The sequence below is a fragment of the Hesperophylax consimilis genome, chromosome 24 (genome assembly GCF_061612785.1).
Source record: "Hesperophylax consimilis isolate HC1 chromosome 24, BYU_Hcon_1.0, whole genome shotgun sequence".
Taxonomy (NCBI): domain Eukaryota; kingdom Metazoa; phylum Arthropoda; class Insecta; order Trichoptera; family Limnephilidae; genus Hesperophylax; species Hesperophylax consimilis.
This window is the reverse complement of record NC_142859.1, coordinates 28,784,510-28,805,070: the sequence shown is the minus strand read 5'-3', so window position 1 is coordinate 28,805,070 and position 20,561 is coordinate 28,784,510. Positions and strand designations below refer to the sequence as shown.

At 33.2% G+C, this 20,561-nt stretch overlaps 1 protein-coding gene across 1 annotated transcript; it reads left to right on the top strand.

Annotated features, from left to right (window-relative positions):
• The first annotated feature begins 13,022 nt into the window (after positions 1 to 13,022).
• Positions 13,023 to 19,220, top strand: LOC149412165 (uncharacterized). The gene is made up of 2 exons (XM_089646464.1): positions 13,023 to 13,252; positions 18,865 to 19,220. The coding sequence occupies exons 1-2, from the start codon at positions 13,232 to 13,234 to the stop codon at positions 19,165 to 19,167; spliced, it is 324 nt and encodes a 107-aa protein (XP_089502590.1). The 5' UTR covers positions 13,023 to 13,231; the 3' UTR covers positions 19,168 to 19,220.
• The last annotated feature ends 1,341 nt before the right edge of the window (positions 19,221 to 20,561 follow it).

Sequence of the window (20,561 nt, the reverse complement as noted above, 5' to 3'; positions counted from 1 at the left end):
GTTTCAGTGAATGAAGATAGTTTTGCTGGCGCAAACTTAGTTTGTTTGCTTGTTACTTGCTTTATGTCTGAAGTTTAAGCACACTACTGCCAACCCAATGAGACATAAATTAATCATTTCTAAAATAAAATTGTTTTAAAGAGGTAGCACTTTTTGCGAAAACATTCTGTAACATTCATTTTATATCTGCCAAGCCTGGACTGTGTATTAAAATTATGAACTTATTTATTGTACTGTTCCGTGGCTAGCCTGCTCTGCTGACCTTTTACATAGCATATTTTTTTACAAATGGTGGTCCTAGCCCATTAGGTAGGACCCTTAATTAGCAGTCAGATAGATCGAGTTCGATGGTCACAGCAGTTATCAAACTACTCCCCTTTCATAACAAGTTATCCTTATGAAAAGGTCTATTATAAATCTTGGCACATAAATATTTTAAAGTCCAGTTAAATTTCCAGTCTTACCTACAAAAAAGTGTAAAGTTGAACAAATCTCTGTAAGTGATCCACGGTAGATATAAAATGATATTGAACTAATTATTCTCATATAATTGGGTTAACCACTTACGGCCGTTCTTCCCAATCCTACTGATCAACTGCTTAGCCGAAATTTTGGCTCAACACTGCTCAAACCCACAACTATGCTCTTTCCAACGGAAAAGTGACAACTGAGTGATCAACCAATTTAAGGAAGCCAAACTACTGGATTAAGCTTGCCTCAGTAAATGGCTACTTATAAAAAGTGTCAACAGAGTGAAACATATTTGCGAGGCCAAGGCACGGTGGCATTAAAGTCAAGCTAATACTTTATTTTTAACATATTTCATACGCTTAAATATTAAATATCGGTTTACATATTACAGTACTTAAAAAAATATATGCATTAATAATAAATACAATAATTAATTTCGCCAATGTTAATTTAGCATTGAAAGTTTTAACTTTGATGTCATTTTATTGTCTATGAAAGTGGGCATGGCCACTGATAATCAACAGTAAAGATGTTTGGAAACAGGCGAATCGAACGTTACTGAATAAATCACTTGGCTGATCGGACCCTGAGATTGATCGTTCGAAATGTTGGGAACAACGGCCGTTATTGTCATAATTGGGTTAACCACTTACTGTCATATAATTGGGTTAATTATTACATAATTCATCTAGTTTATAATCTATGTATCAATAATGGCTTGGTATCTTTTGAAAACCTTCAAGTATGTTAGAATAATCAATTTATTTTAATTTTTAAGTTCCGTTTCTGTACCTCCCATCAATATTTCTGAAAAATTCAACACTAAAATGTATGATCTATTATTATTTTCATTTCAATGTAATATATAATTTATGTATGATAATAAATCACATTTTAAGTAAATGTTACCATATGTTTTCAATCCTGTTTTATTCCCCATTTTGCAAAAGAGAAAATCGTCAACTGCATACAATAAATTATTACTAACTGAACAAAACATTAAAAGCTGAACGTATTCTAGTCTTGGGTTGGAGTATTTTGCAGAAATCAAATATAACATTGTCGTCAAATCAGCGACGTTTTGAAATTTTTTTTTTCATTTGAAAGGTCCACGTTTAACGCCGATTCTAGGTCCATTTTGATTTTCCGTTAAATATTGACCAGCTGAGGAGCACTGCAAGATGACAGTTAAGCTTTTTGGTAGATCACAAACTCTTTAAAACTGAAAGGAACATGGAATTGGCGTTTGAGAGGGACCTTTCAAATAAATAAAAATTCAAGATGGTGCTGCTGATCGGTTGTTGACAATGTTCCATTTGGATTTCTGTGAAAAACCCTGACATTACTTGCAAAAGATTGTTCTCTCTTCTTCCTATTTGTTATGCCTCTCTTATCGAAGGTTGTACACCATCGTGGACATTTTTGTACCATTATCTTAGGTTAAACCAGGATTTATTAGTTTTCCTTAAATGTTACAGTTGGTGTTGGCCACTGTTATGATATCTTTACAGTTTACAAAATTAACCATGAAATTAGTAATGAATTTACAAAGACCCGTTTACATAAAAAAGGTCACATTCAAATTGCATTAAAAAACGAGAATAACACCAATGTGTTCTCTAGTGTAATAAGTTAATTTCAATCACACAGAAAATCTTCAGATAATGATGTCAGTTTATTTTTAGCACAATTTGGCTAAAAACTATGTTAAATACTTTAAAAATGTTTTTTAGTATTTGAAGATTCTCTAAAATTAGTAAAAATTCATTTAGATAGTTGATTTTCAACACTGCTAGTTATAGACACAGACAATTGTAATCTTTGCTGTAAAGCAGAAATCTGTTAGTTTGAAGCTACGATAACTCTTAAACGAGTTTGTAGGTAAATGCAATTATTTTCGGCACACAACATTATTTCCATCACAAGCTATGAAGCTTGGAAATATCCATTTGACTGTTGAAAAGTAAGGATCCCATACATTTGTTTTATATTTTTCATTCAAAATATTGGAGAATGCCAGGTAGCAATACATTTTTAAAAACTCCCGCGTTTCTGGAACATACGTAAAATATTATAAAATGAAGTCTTTCATAGATTTAGGGAGCATTTCACCATCCTCTCGATAACTATCCATTATAATAAATAAATAAATACTCACGGGAGGTAGGAAACTCGGCTTACTTACCTGGTACAAATAAAGCCACTATTCATGGGTTTTGAGTACCGAATAGTACACTCGTCCTTCATAAATAAATAAATTGTAATTCAATAATACAATATCCTGTGGATAGTGCTTTTGACAGCTTATTGAGAGGTGGTGAAATAATTACAGAAATAATTTAACAATATTTCTAATTTACGTACATTTATCTGCAATAAATTACGTTTTTTAGATATATCTTGGTCAATTACAATTTGTTTCTCCAATTTCGAACTTTTAAGTATTTGAAACAAGTATATTTTGTAAATTATTTAATCAATGATTTGAAATTATTCTTTCAGCATTTAATGCTATAAGTGCCTTGCTTTGGATCAAATTAATAAAAACTCAAAAATAGATGCTTTACGTGTTGTAAGGCCTATGTAAAATTTGCTCAATAAAGCAATAATCTCTAATTCCAAAATGCAACTTTTCCATAAAATTGAACCGTTCTATTAACCCCTCAAGGCAATTTGTTCGCTTTTCGGAACACCTCATGTGGTCTCATAGAAATTGTTGTATCCCTTACTGTCATAGTGAGAAATATTATCTATAATATTAATAGAGGTGACAGTAACGTTTGTAATAAATTTGTCCAAGGATAATCGAATACAAATTTTATATTATTTTTTTTTTAATGATAAAGTAATGTTTTTAAGACAAGGTTTTTTATGCGTAGCACAAAAGATTTATTTTTACGCGGGAGATATTTTCAATTTGTATGAATATTTTAAGCGTCTAATTATTTCTTATAATAATTTGTTATCCTTTGTGCTATGCATAAAAAACTTTGTATTATAAACATTAGTTTATCACTAAAAAAAATAAATAATAATATTTGACAATTCAAAATATTTCACCAACAAATGTAGATATAATATGTGTCAATACCATCTAGTGGAAAATTTAGCACTAACAAAGCCTTTCCTACAAAATAAAATTGGTTGTTTACAGGTGGAAAAATATAGTAAGCAGTAATTGTTGATTGAAGTAGTTGTATATATTGAATTATTTGGCGTGTTGGAAATAAGCCGACGTAGCTCAGTGGTCTCAGAGCACCTGACAGGACATCAGAAGGTGCGGGTTCCCGTCGGCGGCATTTATTTTTACTCGGGAAATATTTTCAATTTGTATGAATATTTCAAGCGACTAATTATTGCTTATAATTATTTGTTACAAATTTTGTATTCCAATATCTTTGTCTAATGAAATGTGTTTTTTTTTCATAATCTGTAATTTTATTTCAGTGTTTAGACAAAGATGTGAGCCATTTTTAAAACTTTTTTTATGTTTATGTAAACATTGTTCAAAATTTGAATATTTCGAAAATTGTGTTTATTTCTGATAATAATTTTGAAAAGCTTATTTCATCACCTTTCAAAAACAGTTTTCAGTCAACGAATATGTTTAGAATTATTCCATTTATTTGTATTTTATTTCAAAGCGAAATCTCAGACCTTCTGACAGCGTCTTTAATAAATATATGCCAGAGGCCTGAGGGGTTGTAAAATTCTAATCAAAATTTGTAAATATTTTTGTAACTTTTGTTTTGTGTAATATTTAGGAAATTTCATATTTATCAATTTAATATAATAATTTAGGTTGTTTGTGTATCCCCGTGAAATCTGAATTAATGAACCCAAATTTGCTTTGAATAAAGCGTCGTTTTCAAAATTAGAATCAGTTGTGTTGGGAATTCAAAAAAGTGATAAAGTACCTACCTATAGTATAATATTCTATTATTTCAAAATTAGAACAGATTTGTCAAGAATCAAGAATTCAGATATAAATAAACAACTCTCTAGATCGAAATCTTCGGGCTTTTTGTATGAAACAAATTGGACCTAAAAAACCATAGATATACCAATATATAGACAGTAAAATTCTCATTCGGAGCCTACTTATTATACAATACACTAATGAAAAACTTTGAAATTTTATTTCATGAATTTTCAGAGTTTTTCATTGGTGGATATAGTTAGTCAAACATATGACGTCACAATATTTTAGTTCCAATTTTCTACGCTTGTATTTATAATAATTGCATTTCACTCAGATATTTGACTGGCACTTTAATATAATGTGTTGGTTTTCATGTCATTACACAAACTATTATTGTATGTAATCAAACTTTATTGAAACATATGTTTCTCCATCATAATATTGTTGAAAATAAATTTAGCATGCCTAACTGTTGCACATAGATGAATTATTATTATGTATGAGCAAATAAATACACTGCAATATCATATTTTTAATAATTATGACTATATAATTAGCTATATTTAGTGACCAAATTTGAACACCAGAATCTAAACATTGCTTGAAATGGCTTTAGTCATTTTTGATGACTTTATTTGAATAGTCGGATACTTTCCAACATATCTTTTCCCCATTTCTATCTTCACACTTCCTTCATACTCACAACCTCTGGCCTCTGACCCCTTCCTTTTCACAAAAAAAACCCTTCTCACAGCATACCCAAAGATGACGTAGGCCCTGAGAATTTTTTTTTCACAGGGGTAAGCAGAGTAGAGTCGATAGACCGCCATTCCTAGCTTCATTCACATTTATTCACTGTCTCATCTGTCTTCTGTTATTCTCTCTCTTGACATGGCCCAACTCAAGTATCTGATTCACTTGATCATGCCAGATCTAATAATAATAATAATTGTAACCGTTATCTTTTTATTTTCTGTGTCTTGTTCTGTTTCATCTTTTGTGTAGATTTGTTAGTATTATCTCCTTCAAAAAAATAATTATAATAGACTGAGTGTAGCAAAGTCCTTTTAACTCAACCATTTATTGTGTTTGTTTGGACTTATTCACATTTTTTCAATGTTACGTTATTTACCTGCCTGAAGAAAGTTAAAAAAAAATTGTCATTGAGATGACGACGTTTCTTCGGACAAATTGTATAATTCTGTATTTGAAATAATTTTTTTATAAAATATAATATGGTTTGTAATTAATTAAGTAGGTTGTTAAAAAAAGATATCACTTACTGGTTTATTGACAACTAACACAGGTATCGGGGGTTTAGGCCACCTCTGAAGGAACAATCAAATCGAAAACACATTTTACAGTTAAACTGATATACCATTTATTTGGCAACAGGGTTTATGCATAATATTACTAAATTATCTTAAAACTATTGAATGGAACAATTGTACGCTGGAAGTTATTGGCTCTGTTTCAAGTTTGTTAGAGGTACCATATATTTAAAAGCGTGCACTGCTGTTGGACGTTTGGGTTACTTCTCTCTTGTCTATCGCGTCGTTCAACCCTCCAGAGTAAATCTGGATTTGACCTAGTGGGTTTCAACCACCCACACAGCGGATGGCGGCTCGTCTGCTCTCCCACCTGAAGTCCACGGCTCTACGCGCTGAAGTGAGGAGTTCTCCTTACTCAAGTGCCCGTCTTGCCGTTCCCGTATCCTCTCCTGTTTCGTCGTTCCCCTTCGTCTGTAGTTAATCATTCTTTTATGGGCATGATGTTTCCGTTAGAGCTTGCTGCTGTTTCGTCGATCACCATATAAGATGAACCTTCTGATTGAACGTGTCCGAGGCATGTTTAACACTATATTGGCCACTATATTACTGCATGATCGATGTGATGGTGTATCCTCTATGATTTGTAGTCATAGGGATGTTTGATTAATGGAGGATATGGGAACTCAAAGGTAGGTATTCAACTTCTAAGGGAGTAAGTTTTTGAGAGAAGAAAGTGTTCAAAAGAGAGATTTTTAAGTTAAAATTTTCAATTTTTAATTGTATTCATATTATGAAAAATCAAACTCTGTTAAAAAAATACATATATAATATCAAAATAACTGAATTAATTGGATATTAATGATAATAAAAAATTACAATTATTATTTAGGAGTAATTCTACAAACACCACCGTATTATAGTGTACGTCCATACTCCTTTACGGATATTTTTTTTTACAGACACGCGATGTGGCCATACTCCTAGAGTTTAAGTACCTACTTACAAATCTTACGAATTCAGAAGAAATTTTGTTTTTGACTTATTAAATAAAAGAACATTAGAAACATAATTTTTTGGACGCGAGGGCTACTGTTCACAGAACTACTAGTATGAATAAAAATAAAACCTTAAATTTTGTAAACATAAAGTATTCATGCTAAAATGCATGTACACATTATTGAGTAATAAGAATTTTTGTGCAGCTAATAGATTGTCACAGGTCAAGCTACAAATCATGGACAAATGTAATATCTAATTACGTAATTGTGCAAGACCTACATTGTTAAAGGTGTTACAAAACAGGACACAAGTGCACTGCATACTAAACAGCCCTCAACAGTATTGGATAGTGAAAACAGTTTCACTTTTGTAATGTTATCTAATATGACGGTTTGCGGCTCAGTATTCACCGGTAGTTTGACAAGTGATCAATTAATATTTTCAAAATGAAGGTGTTTGTCATTGTGAGTTAATTATTTAATTTTTTATTTATTTCTTCTAAACTAGCATAAACCTACATTTTTTGAGCAGTGGCAGCTTGTTATTTTTGCTATAGGGTTGATATTATATTTTTAAAAAACTACACTTTTCGAAATGTTTAATCTTTTTATAAATATTTTCTCAACTGCCAATAAATTATCGATCGATTATGAAAATTTTTCTTTCAATTTTTTTAAAATATATTTATCAGCTACTCCTAACTGGGAGAAGAAATATACTTTATTATTGTGTTTAATGAATTAAGTACAGTAAAATCATTTCAAAAAGATTCTTGCCTATGTAGTAGTGTACTGTTTCGTAGGATTACTGCGGGGTAAGAGAGGACTGCGGATGGGCGCTCCAAACTAGTTTCAATTTAGTTTGAATCACTATCTGTGTACATAAATACATACGTACATTCAAACATGATTACATTAAAATGATTTGCCTGTAGACAATAATAAATAATTATAATTTTGGGTAAAATTCGGTTTATGGGAGTCACTCGAATAACCGAAATTGAACTTGATTTAGACTAATTTAGGGCTGGGGAATCCGAATCTGTAAGAATTAGGTGGGGGTCGGCACTATTAACTGAGTTATAGGGTTTTGAAATTTCGTACGCGGTACATAGAAACCATGTTTTTATTATCAACTATGACTTAAGAAAATCAAATTAAAGACTTTTTAATACTTTGACATTTCAGAAGTGCAAACCAAGTGTTGCCATATACTAATAATATTTTTTTTACAAAATAGGTAAGGTTTTTAGTTTGGGTTAGAGTAGGCAGAAGAACATGGGAAAAAGGTATTAGAATTAAATCACAAACCAGTCTATACAAACCGAGCGTAGCCCACAAACTATTTGAAAACTGGGATGTAACTCTAAAGGGGACGCGAGCAGGCGTTATTAAAGGGGCAATTGTTTGTAACAGGAAATAACATGGAAAAAAGGTATTAGAATTAAATCACAAACCAGTCTATACAAACCTAGCGTAGCCCACAAACTATTTGAAAACTGGGATATAACTCTAAAGGGGACGCGAGCAGGCGTTATTAAAGGGGCAATTTTTTGTAACAGGAAATAACATGGAAAAAAGGTATTAGAATTAAATCACAAACCAGTCTATACAAACCTAGCGTAGCCCACAAATTATTTGAAAACTGGGATGTAACTCTAAAGGGGCCGCGAGTGGGCGTTATTAAAGGGTCATTTTTTTGTTATAGAAAATCACAGTTAGGTTAGATTATAAATATATATAAATTTAATATTTACAAGATTTTAAATAATAAACTACAAATCTGGCAAATGATATTTAATTTTCTGAATTTTCCTAGCATTGATATTATTATTATATGGCAACACTTTGGTTGGCACTTCAGAAATGTCAAAGTATTAAAAAGTCTTTAATTTGATTTTCTTAAGTCATAGTTGATAATAAAAACATGGTTTCTATGTACCGCGTACGAAATTTCAAAACCCTATAACTCAGTTAATAGTGCCGACCCCCACCTAATTCTTACAGATTCGGATTCCCCAGCCCTAAATTAGTCTAAATCGAGTTCAATTTCGGTTATTCGAGTGACTCCCATAAACCGAATTTATTCCATAATTTTCTACGAATAACTTATAAAAATAAATTATAAATGAAATTTTCTAATCTTAAAATGAATTATAAATGTAATTGTCGAATCTTAAAATGACTCACTTATATGATTTAAGATTTTCACGGCCAAAAGTATTTTTGTTATTCGTTTTTGGGGTGTTACGCCGCGTTGCGCTAACTTCTTCTTTAGCCAACGTTACAGTTTCCATTATCAGGCATCACACATCTGCCCTGATGATGGACATTGTAACATTGTCCGAAACGTTGGCTAAAGAAGGAGTTAGCGCAACACGGCATAACACCCCAAAAACAAATAACAAAAATGACTCACTTATGCTTAACACACCTCATCCAAAGTTGTTTTGATTGAAACTGGTTATTTGTTTTTGGGGTGTTATGCCGTGTTGCGCTAACTCCTTCTTTAGCCAACGTTTCGGACAGCATTGCAGTGTCCATCATCAGGGCAGATGTGTTATTGAGGTTGTGGTGAAATGTGAGCTTATGTATGAGGATGTGATACCGTGTTGCCAGCTCCAACCCTCTGAGCTAACATTAACATATAATTTTTAAATTGGTTTTCTTCGTTTAGCTCTGGCTTCGTTTACTTTTGGCCGTGAAATTCTTAAATCATTTTTGATTGAAACTGAATTAAATTTCGTCATGAATTTTTTTATGTAGTATAAATGGCATAAATTTTTGTTTTGGTATTTATTTAAATTTAAAAAAATATATATTGGTCTTAGAATGACAATGCATTCTATTACTTTATTAATAATAAACAATTGGTCAGGAGACATAAATTATGGCTGCCTTGATGGAAGGCCTTCTAAGATAGTAAATGGGTTAATATCAGTTGACTATAATTAGGTGTTTTTATTTTACTCTTCTGGATTACATTTTTAACTAAGAAAGGAACTGGTAAAATTTAAAAAAATGAGAGGAGGTTGTATTATGTCAACTTCATAATACTCAATTTTGCAAAAAAAAAAAAAACAATATTTCTGAAGAAGTTGTTTACAGAACAGATTATTAACAGTACTATTCTCCCGTATAAATAACATTATGTCATTAACTAGTTATTCGGTTTGTAGATATACCACAATAATCCATATTCATATATAAAAATGAATGTTATCTCCCCACTGGAATGAAATACGACGTCGAATTAAAGTCCACATATTGTAGTATTTTTAAAAGTAACTGTTGATTGTATATTACATGAATTGATTGATAGAAAAAGTGGGGAATGCCCGAGGAAGAATGAATCAAATAATTATTTGTGGTACAATGAGACGTAAGCACAGACATAGGAATTAATAGACGAGAAGATAATGGCGAGGGATAAAATCAACTGTTGAAGAACGAAGGGGGTTAAGCTGACTGTGATTCGTCAATAAATCAATCTGACAGTATATAGGCATCTCGCATTATAATATCACCATTTAGTTCTTAAAAGTAAAATCTGCTTTTGAATGAATAGACATTTTTACATGGGAGCGCAAATTACTCGCCACGTTATGAACTAATTTGCGAAGTCCAAATTCGGCAAAGTAAATTTCTTCTGTTTGCAGAGTCGTAGTTAGTTTCAGAGTATTTAGTTAAGACACTTTTACAAATGTTTCATAATTTACTTACCCCAGTAAACAACGATGAGCACACTTGAGAATCGCTACATTGTGATGTGATAGTATATGTTTCTAAAACTGATCCATATAATACGGTGTGAATAAGCTTAAAATAAAGTAAAATAATGCTTACTTATGGAATGTAATACGACAATTGGGTTTATTCTCTTTTTCACGTCTATTTTTACAAGTTTTCATATCACAAGTCAACATTTTGCCGTGTTATTTCGTAAAATGAACCGATGATGCCTCGACCATAGTTCGCACAAGAATGATGACGTCACGTTTTCAAATTTCACTTGAGGCCATACGCGAGCCCAGCCGGCTCCAATGGAACCGGTATGGGGAGTGGGGATAATACGATTTTAATCACTTAGGGCAGGTCTACTAATATTCATATGTCTATGGACGTAAGTTATAAATGAAGAAAGAGGTGTAAGGAAGATGTATAATTGGAAGTGAATGATTGAAGATGTCGAGGACACCCGAGGAATTCTTGGCACGTTCAAGTGAAACAAATACAATAATATTATTTTCAAAAAACATTACACCCACTTTTCGGGTACATTAGGATGCAGAACCTCAAAACTTTACCCCCAAACCATTTTAAAGTCCCCGAGCAACGTCGTTTAAGATAAAATCTGATATATTAGCTTGGTAAATTATTCATATTGATAAAATACTAAACATTAATCAATTACCTACCTGTTTCAGATTTTCTCATTTCTATTCGTTCTCCACTGTACATTGGCGCACATATCTCTCCAGCAACTTGACTTCTTAAACATTGGGAAACACTTACGGAGGAGCAGGAACTTGCTGGTTGGAGATCCTAAATACACAGAGTCAAAGAGCATGCCCTTCGATCCATACCAATCAGACAGACTCAAAACTGCCTTTCAACAGACGTATGGCTTCAGAGGGGAAAATCTAATCTATGCAATTGGAGCGGGCTATCCAATGTCAGAATTAAAAAGATTCAACGCTGTCTCGTAATTAATATTTATATCTAACTAACTACGTAACCTTCATGCCTTTTTAAAGCAGGATTGAAGGTCACACAACTCTGTCTTGATACACTCCCCTCGCTTCAATCAGATTCATTCATCATCAGAATAGCAGGAGAGCTGTTATACCAAATGGTATTATTTATCTCATTATTATAAATCACATCACATCATGTTATGTAAGGTTTATGTGTAATTATGTAGGTATTATATCTATGAAACAATAATTTATTATTTTTGCAAATAGTTCTCGTATTTCGTAAAGTTAAATTATTATTTGTGTGTTTTAATTTTAATTTTAATAAATACCTGATAAAATTTACTTCATATTTTTATTTCAATAGATATTTGCACACTTAAATTTCATCCTGAAAGCTGAATATCACATAAGATCTTATATACAGCATTTTTAAAAGTTTATTGGATAATGTAAGTATTAAAAATTAAGAATATTATAAAGTAATACATACCACAGTGTAAATACCAACCGATCATTATTGGTCGATAATAACTATTTCGCAGCCAAGTGGGGGAGTAGGTTGTACACAAAATTACTATCCTCCTTATATTAGTTTAAATACTTGACATATCATTTTAGTATTTTTCGTATTCCTGCGCAAATACATAAGTTACCATTAATAATTGTTTGATTAATTGGGATTTCTATAGTTTAAAAGCACATAAGACAGAAAAATGTATGGGGTCGTCGGAAGAACCACTTGGTTACAGACGTTTTCTCCGCAGAGGCAGGCAGAGAGGATGGAACGCCGAACAACTCGGTCTTGGCACAAACCCTTGCCTCATTCACAATCATACATTGTCTCGTACAGCCTCTTGACATGGCCCGACTCAAGTGTCTGGTTCACTCCATCGTGCTGTGTCTTCTTCGAGCGTCCCTAATTCTGCTACCATTCACATTTGCGTCATATATTCTCCTTACACTCTTTTCTTCTTTCATTTGCTATACATGCTCAAACCATCTGAGCGCCCCTTTCTTAAAAGCCTTGCATTCTTTGCGGAACTCCACATATTCACATTCTTTCCACGATTGTACATGGTTTTAACACACATACGCCTCGGCGATCTCATTTCTACAGCATTCAGCATACTTTCATCCTTCCTCTGCGAGTTCCATGGCTCACTGCATCAGGGTAGTTACCAGCAATCCATTGTGGACTGCTAGCTTCGCTTCTTTGGAAAAAAATTCTAAGCGCCAACTGCGTTCAGTCCTATATTAATGGAGTTACCTGCATTTATACCTCTTTCAATATCTTTATCAGCCTTCCCATGTCTCGTAAACATACTTCCCAAAGGAAAATGTTTAATCATTTCATAATATTTTATGTTCTAAGTACAACCATTTAACCAATAATATTTTAAATTAATAATTTAATCAATCAACAAAGCTTAGTGCTAACATCAATATATATGTATAAAATAATATACATATCTAGGTAGGTTCCTACCTGTATGGAAAACTTTTTTCTAATGTAATATGGTATGTAAGCTTTGAACCTCAATCATAGATGGTGTATCTGTTTTTAATATTTTGTCATTTCACAGATGGCAGTAGTCGCCCCCAAGAAAAAACTTTTTAAATTCAAATAATAAAACCAGTTTCTTCAACATTGACGGAGCTGCTGTCGAAATCGTACGTTCACGCATACCACTTCTGAACCGTATTCGTGCAATTGTTACGTAATTTGGCTTTGACTTCAATGCAGTCGTGAAAAAATTGTCGTATTCAACAAAGTATTGGTGGGAAAGTTAGGTCTTCGTGTATACTCCCGTCATGCGACAGTACTGCGGGACATCATTGTGTATTGTTTGAAATTGATTGAATCCCAAAATGTTTGCGCTGCGAAATATTGTGAGTACTTAAAAATAAAATAATTAACCCTCTTTCAATGTGTAATTAAATATAAGACTGTTGAAACGGTGATTAAATTCTAAATAATTGTTTTTGACTGAAAAGGTGCATTCAAGGCAATTGATTTTTCATAACTAACATAGAAGCGTATCGTGAAAGTAAACAAAAAAGAAAGTGAAGTATTTCCGATATCATTTTGCTTTGGCTTTGAATAGTAAACATTTTGTTTAGGTTATTCTTCGAGTTATTGTTTTTAATATACTGGTTGCGTGTTTGACTCTTATAATCATTATGGTTATTGTTTACCTACGTGTTGAAGAATGATTTCACGCTCTTGTCATGCAATATTATTTTTCAACCCTTTGTTAGCATTGGTAGCACAGTTTCCGTAAAACCGAGTTTGCGTAAAAAGGAGTTTCCGTAAAAAGAAGTTTCCGTAAAAAGAAGTTTACGTAAAAACAAATTTCTTATAAAAAAAATCGGATCTTCAGCTACTTTAGTTAGGTTAGATTGGGTAAAAGCATGAAATTTTATAGTTTTTCAACTTCGCTACATATAACGATACGTTTACAGTGTCACAAATCTGATGTTCTTCGTGCGGTGTTGAGTTAGACTACGTATACACACACGAGCTGAACTGACGAGCAAAACCACGAATTGGGAAAGGAACGAAGCAACCGCAAGTGGTATCTCGCGCCGTTTACGGTTGCTTCGTTCCATTCCCATAATTCGTGGTTTGGCTCGCGCTTCGAGTCGCAAATGAATTCGCAGCATTAGGTGTAAAAGAAATAATTATTTATATTAGCATTATGTCATATACCCTGCTCACGAGGAAGCAAAATATTCAGCGTCGAGAAATTAGTAAGATAATATTTACTTGTAGCGTGAGATTCGCTCAACTCTTATTCACACTGAACGATAGAATTTTTAAATACATCTATTTTTTAAGTTCAAATTTTGTTTTCGGTAATGAATTAATGCAAATCTTAGAAGCGGAATTTAAATCACTTCCCGACATTGTCACTGTCGATGACAATGCATTATATTCTATATTTCGGTTGCAATCACCTTACACACGAAGATATATACACATTTCTCTGAAAACGGATGACATTATATCAGTTAATATACGAAATAAATGTCGTTTCGATCGCCATTTGGCGAGATTGGTAGAGTTGTAGGAAAGTTCAAACCTGTACCATTTTTTTTTGGTTTTAGGACATTTTAAAATAGATGTTTATATAGTATTGCGTTTTTTTTTCACTGCATACTGTTGTCATTTTGACACTATAGTTTTTGACTTCAGCTACCCACTATGGTGGAATTTCAAGCAGACGAAGAGTTGGAGCACTAAGAAAAACTAAGAAGTTTTTTAGTTTTTGTTTTACCATAACAATTTCCTTTACCGTAATTTTTTATTATTATTATTCTTACATTCATCATGTGCGACTGCCATGATACGGACATGAGCCTAGTGTGGTAGTTGAGAAAGTCACCACAATTGGAAGTTTTAATACTTATAAAAATTTAAAAAATATATTTTGGATATTTATTTCGTTTCAAACAATCATTTGAATATTTGTACATAAAGCGTAGTAAAATGTTAAATTTTAAAATTGACGAAATGTTGAAGGTATATGAATATTTAGTGCCTAGCTATTTTGTAATAGGAAAAAGTCGCATGGAAGATTCGTCGTAAACCAATAATGTAGCTTTTATAATTTACAAACATACTATTGCTAATGTCTTTCTCGGGTGCCTCCTACTTTTTCCACCATTCACAACTGTATACCACAATGTTACTGTCAAGGCGATGCCATACGTAGTAATGAAAAATCATGTGTTTTTGATTTGAAAATTTGGTCACCTAGAAATGTTTCAGACGCTTTAATTAAATACTGCGAGTAGAATACATCTTGGTCTTTGAAATTATCGAGTATTTTTTAGATAAGTCTTTTTATAAGCCCAGAAAAAAAATAATGTATAAGGCCTATGAAAACTGCTTTAAAGTTCAAAATTTCCTCCTTACGAACCCATTTTCGGTTATGATTTTATTTTATAATGTGGCAAATTAAGTTATTTATAAAATGATCGAAAAAAAATTAAATATTTATGCCTAAACATCCACAAAATAAAATAAAAGGCACTTTTTGGCGATGTTTTTTTCTTGCATAAATCAAAACAGGCGGATGGTGTTAAGCGGGAATTTAAACCTTATCGCCATCTACGTAAGGGTTATTATTGATAGCGGCTCAATTTAAAATATTACACGACGTAGTGCATCGCCTTAAAAACTACATTACATCGAATTTAATTCAACTCTTTATCTCATTACGATGCAAAGATATTGCGTTAGTATTCCACGCCCCCACGACTTATTCTACCATACATCTCTAAACACTCCTGGTACTAATAACAACAAACTTTGAAAATTTCAGCGATATCAGTAGACTACTTTTCAAGTTTTGCGTGCACTAACATAAGGAGGCTGAATTTTTGTATATTAAGATTAGAAAACAGTTAGAATTTAACTCAACCATTTGGAATTCATTTTATAATATAAGACGTTGTCCTGCCACAGACCGCTTTTTATGTAGAGAAGTTAAAATTTATGGTTGAATGTATTTTTGGATGGGAAATATGAAGAAAAAAATTAGGTTGAGATTTTTTATTTGGATCAAAAACTATCCTATATTTCAAGTTGGAACCAACCATAGACATTCACAAAATTTCATTGAAATTAGTACGAAAAAGAGACACGTGATTTTAAATCCAAACGTGATAATAAATTGAATAAATAAATAAACATCCTCCACGTAAGAAATAATTATGTAGGTATTTATGGAAACAAAATCGGCGGCCATCTTTAGTCTATGTTTCGCATAGATATAAGCAGATATAAGAAACACAATATGACTACGAGGTCTAGGAATTTATTCATTAAAAGCATAAATTGAATTCCAATAAAATTGCGCTTTAAATCCTCTTTTAACAAACGGTTATTTTTTACATTTTAGACATACATTTTGACTATTGTCAATTTCTGTTCTAGTAAGGTAGGTATTTTAAACAATTCCACGATAATACACAGAAAAAAATGAGTTTCGCTAATTTATTATTAAGAATCTCTTCAAATTATCGAGAATCCGGTTAACAATGGGATTGCAGGCTCTTAACGAATGAACTAATAGGTTTCCTGTTAAACTTTTACCAAAATACGAATATATTATCACAATGTCGGAACACGTGTTCATACAAATCCTAATATTTTCGCATTTCGTCGTTATATTATCAGGTGCATGAACACGTGTTCCGATATCATCGATATCAGGAAACGGACTGCAATCCCGTTTTTAACCTAAAACTAGCTTACTAACTAACCATCGCGCCGTTTCCCGCAGGGGTAGGCAGAGAGGACGGACCGTAAAGCAACTCGGTCACACCACACACTCCTTGCCTCATTCACATTCATACATCGTACCATACATACTCTTCTATTATTCTGACTCTTGACATGGCCCGACTCAAGTATCTGATTCACTTGATCGTGCCATGTCTTCCTCGGACGTCCCCGACTTCTGCTACCATTCACATTTGCATCATATATTCTACTTACCCTCCTTTCTTCGCTCATTCGCTCTACTTTCCCAAATCATATAAGCGTCCCTTTCTTGATCTTACTCATTACGCTTACATCAGCTTTGCACTCTTTGCGGATCTCCACATTTCTCACACGATCATGCATGGTTTTACCACACATACGCCTCAGGGATCTCATTTCTACGGTACCAATGATTTGAAGAGATTCTAAATAAATTAGCTATAGGTACTAATTTTTCTCAGTGTGATAAAACGAAAGCAAACTATTTGTTATGCTGATGCACAAAAAAATCAACATGATAACGAAATATTTCTACATAACCTTTAGAAATTCACGTTTCTAGTGATTTTTTGAATATTTATTGTGCGCAATCGATAACGCAATTAAATTTACGATTTTTAGGTATAAACCATTTTTTCACAACTTCTGTATAAACATTGCAAACGTCATTCTGATGACAATATTATAACAACAACAAAAAATCACACAATCAAGGAACACAATGGCTAAATTGAGCAAAAAACTTATTATACCTGCACTTATAAAATTATATTCAACGCTTATTGTACTGCAATAACCATTTTGCATATTGATGCTCAATAGCTATTATTTGGTAATACGAGTTTTATTGTTATAAACTTCACGCAATATACGATTTCTCTTACATAACTTGTTACACGGAATCAATGCCGAATTCTTTTCAGCAAAGTATAAAGGTCGTCTCGGTTTATAAGCACAATAAATAATATTCAACTTTTTGCATTTTTTAAAGGTAAGCTTCATGCACAAAAGAAGTATTGACAAAATTATTTTGTGTAGGTTATATTATAATCTTACGAAATATCAATATTACTTTGCCGACTTTACATTATAAAATTAATGTTAGAATAGAAAAATACACTTGAAAAGTTTCGCAAGACTCCAACCTATTAATTTGTACTAAAATCCTTGATAAAACCTTAGCGACATGTATCACAACCAAAATGGGTGGCCAGTATGGGTACTGCCTCCCCGGAAACCATTGATCGGATAATCAAAACCTCTGTCCTTAGAGTAATAATATACATTACTCTAAGCCTCTGTCAAAGATCACCCCAAGTGATTCGCCTCGTTTGGTGATACAGCGGGGGTGCCTGGGTTCATGGGGGGCGAGGTTTGTCCAGGACAGAAGGAGACCCTTTGACCTCTCCAACCGTATTCTGTACCTACCCTCTGGATGGAAAAAAATAAGGGTCAACCGGCCAACTACCGCCCCATAGCGAACGAGGGAACGTGTCATCAATGACAAACTGCTCACATACCTCGAGAAGAATAAAATTATTAAAGACCGTCGATACGGTTTCCGGCAGAACCGCTCGTGTGGTGATATTCTCGCGTATGTTACGCATTTTGGGAGCAGTGATTCGATTGGTTCAGGCGTTACGCTGGGAAGGTTCTTGAAATAAATTTGGCTATCCGAAACCGGTTGCAGCAGAGCTCCAGCAGAGCCACCAGCCTTGAAGCTAAATAGCTCGAAATGGCCGATAGTACACGCAGCCCTTTCCCTCGTTATCTAATCCTGCCAGCACATTAGATATGATGTAAGGGAAGAATCTTTTATAGTACAGCATTGTAGATGGCATCTGGGCCACGAGGGGGTGGCAATGGGTTTGCTATGGTCAAGCAGGTACATCTACTTGCAATAACTTGGTTAGAGTCAGTATGTCGCACCAACATCCTGTAGCACCAAGTACGGTCGTCTCCGAAAGCTTGAATAGTTTCTTCTGACTTCTTGTGTAAATGGAGAGGCCTATAGGGCGAGTGTCTGGACCAATAACTAGGTATATCCAATCTCTCTATTCAATGGTCTGCACCGACAACGACGTGGTCTTCTCATCCTATGGCCACAACACTTCTATCATTGACGGCTTCCATTGTTTCAATTATCAATACATTTTACATGGCTGATATTTATACCAATTGAAACGTGCGTGACGTTGGGCTTCATTAGAGAATTTTTCTTCTATTTCAGTTTGCTGCAATCTTGCTATTATCTATGGCCTCCAACATCGACTGTCAATTGGGCGCAATTCGAGAATTCCTTCACAGCAACTTGTTGGGTTACCCAGTGATTCATGCCGAAGCTGCGTGGCCCTTCGATCCCGACATTTCCCTCAAAAGAAGAAAACTGTGGGAGGAAACCAATGGGAAAAAAGGGGAGAAGCTGATCGAGAGACTGGGACTAGGAATCGACGGGGAAGCTGACGAGAGGCTAGAGAAACAACATGCAAGGGATCTAGGACATCTCGGAGGGCTGAACTATTTTAGACCATAGATTATTTTGAAGTGTTTTGTTTTGTAATTTTATACTGATGTAAATAAATAGTACCTACCTAAAAAGTCAACAATTTTTTTCTACCTAACCTAACCTTTGTGCATTAAAGAGTACAAATTTCTCAAGCATTTTTTTCGGCATAGCTACATATTATTTGAAAATTTTCTCCTATGTTTTGAATATTACTTTTGATTTTACAGCACTGAGAATATTTTAAATACGGTTAAAGGGGGGTTAGTATTTGTTCTTTTGTGTTCCTGAGCTTTAAACCATGGACCTAATAAGCCCTGGATGGAATTATTCGAGACAAATTTGAAGCCGCGGGGTGCGTGGGAAGATGTATGAAAAATGCAAAAAACTAACTTAATGACATATCTATCCCATTTTCCCTTTCATCAAATACCCTACAAATGCATTAACCGTTATAATTGTAATGCAAATACAACACAAAAATAACATTAAAATAGTTCATTATATACCTCTTTGCATACAAATCATTTCAAAAGTTTGTCATACAAGATGGCTGCCAGACAATTTTCCCTCACCCTAAAAATTGCACTAACTCTCTGTCCAGGGCTTTTTAGGTTAATGAAATAAATATAGTAAACAGTGGCCGATGGCCGAATTCAAGATGGCCGTTCATTGCACCGAAGAGATGGGTAATCCAGTTTAGAGATGGTAATTTCTTGAAATATTTGAATATATTTGAGTAGATTACTTAGGTAGCTACTGGACGAAAGCAAATGAATTGTTTTGACAGAGATAATCGGCGGCAAAACAGAGTATAGAAGAGCAAACAAGAAGAAAAGAAGATATGATATTATTTTGAGGTAAGATTATGATAATATCATTTCAATCACGGCACTATATTATTATAAATGAAATTATGATGGGGTGATGAATAGACATTTTTTTGTAAACGCTTCAAAAGATAAGTCATCCATTGTTCCAGTTTTAAATTAATTGAATTTTGTACCTATCTTTGATGTGCTGAAACCTTATGGTCAAAATTGCCCATTAAAATTAATTTAGCTTACCTATTTGTGTTCGTTAAGTAGCAGGTTATTTTTTGCGCAACGAATGACATTGAAATTTATTGTTTTACTGTCAAAGTTAAACAGAATCGTTCTTGACACCAATAAAACCGTTCTTGACTACAAATAATGACAATAGTTCGGCAAATGAACGAGAAATTGAGTAGGATCAATAATAATAGTTCTTAAGAGTAATAAAGCAATGTTTTCAAATTAAAGGATATCTTACTGCAATATTAAAAACTAGTTAAAAATCACATGGCAAGTATTTTCTTTATAATTTCAAGGTTTAAAAATGTTACCATAGAGAATATAACAGCTATGTAACTTAAGAGAAAGAAAACGTCAATCGTCAATATT

Bases quoted from the DNA above. Each gene is read 5' to 3' on its own strand.
- LOC149412165 (XM_089646464.1), top strand. From the start codon at position 13,232: ATGTTTGCGCTGCGAAATATT. The intron at 13,253-18,864 runs GTGAGTACTTAA...CTTCTATTTCAG, and splicing joins TGTTTGCGCTGCGAAATATT to TTTGCTGCAATCTTGCTATT.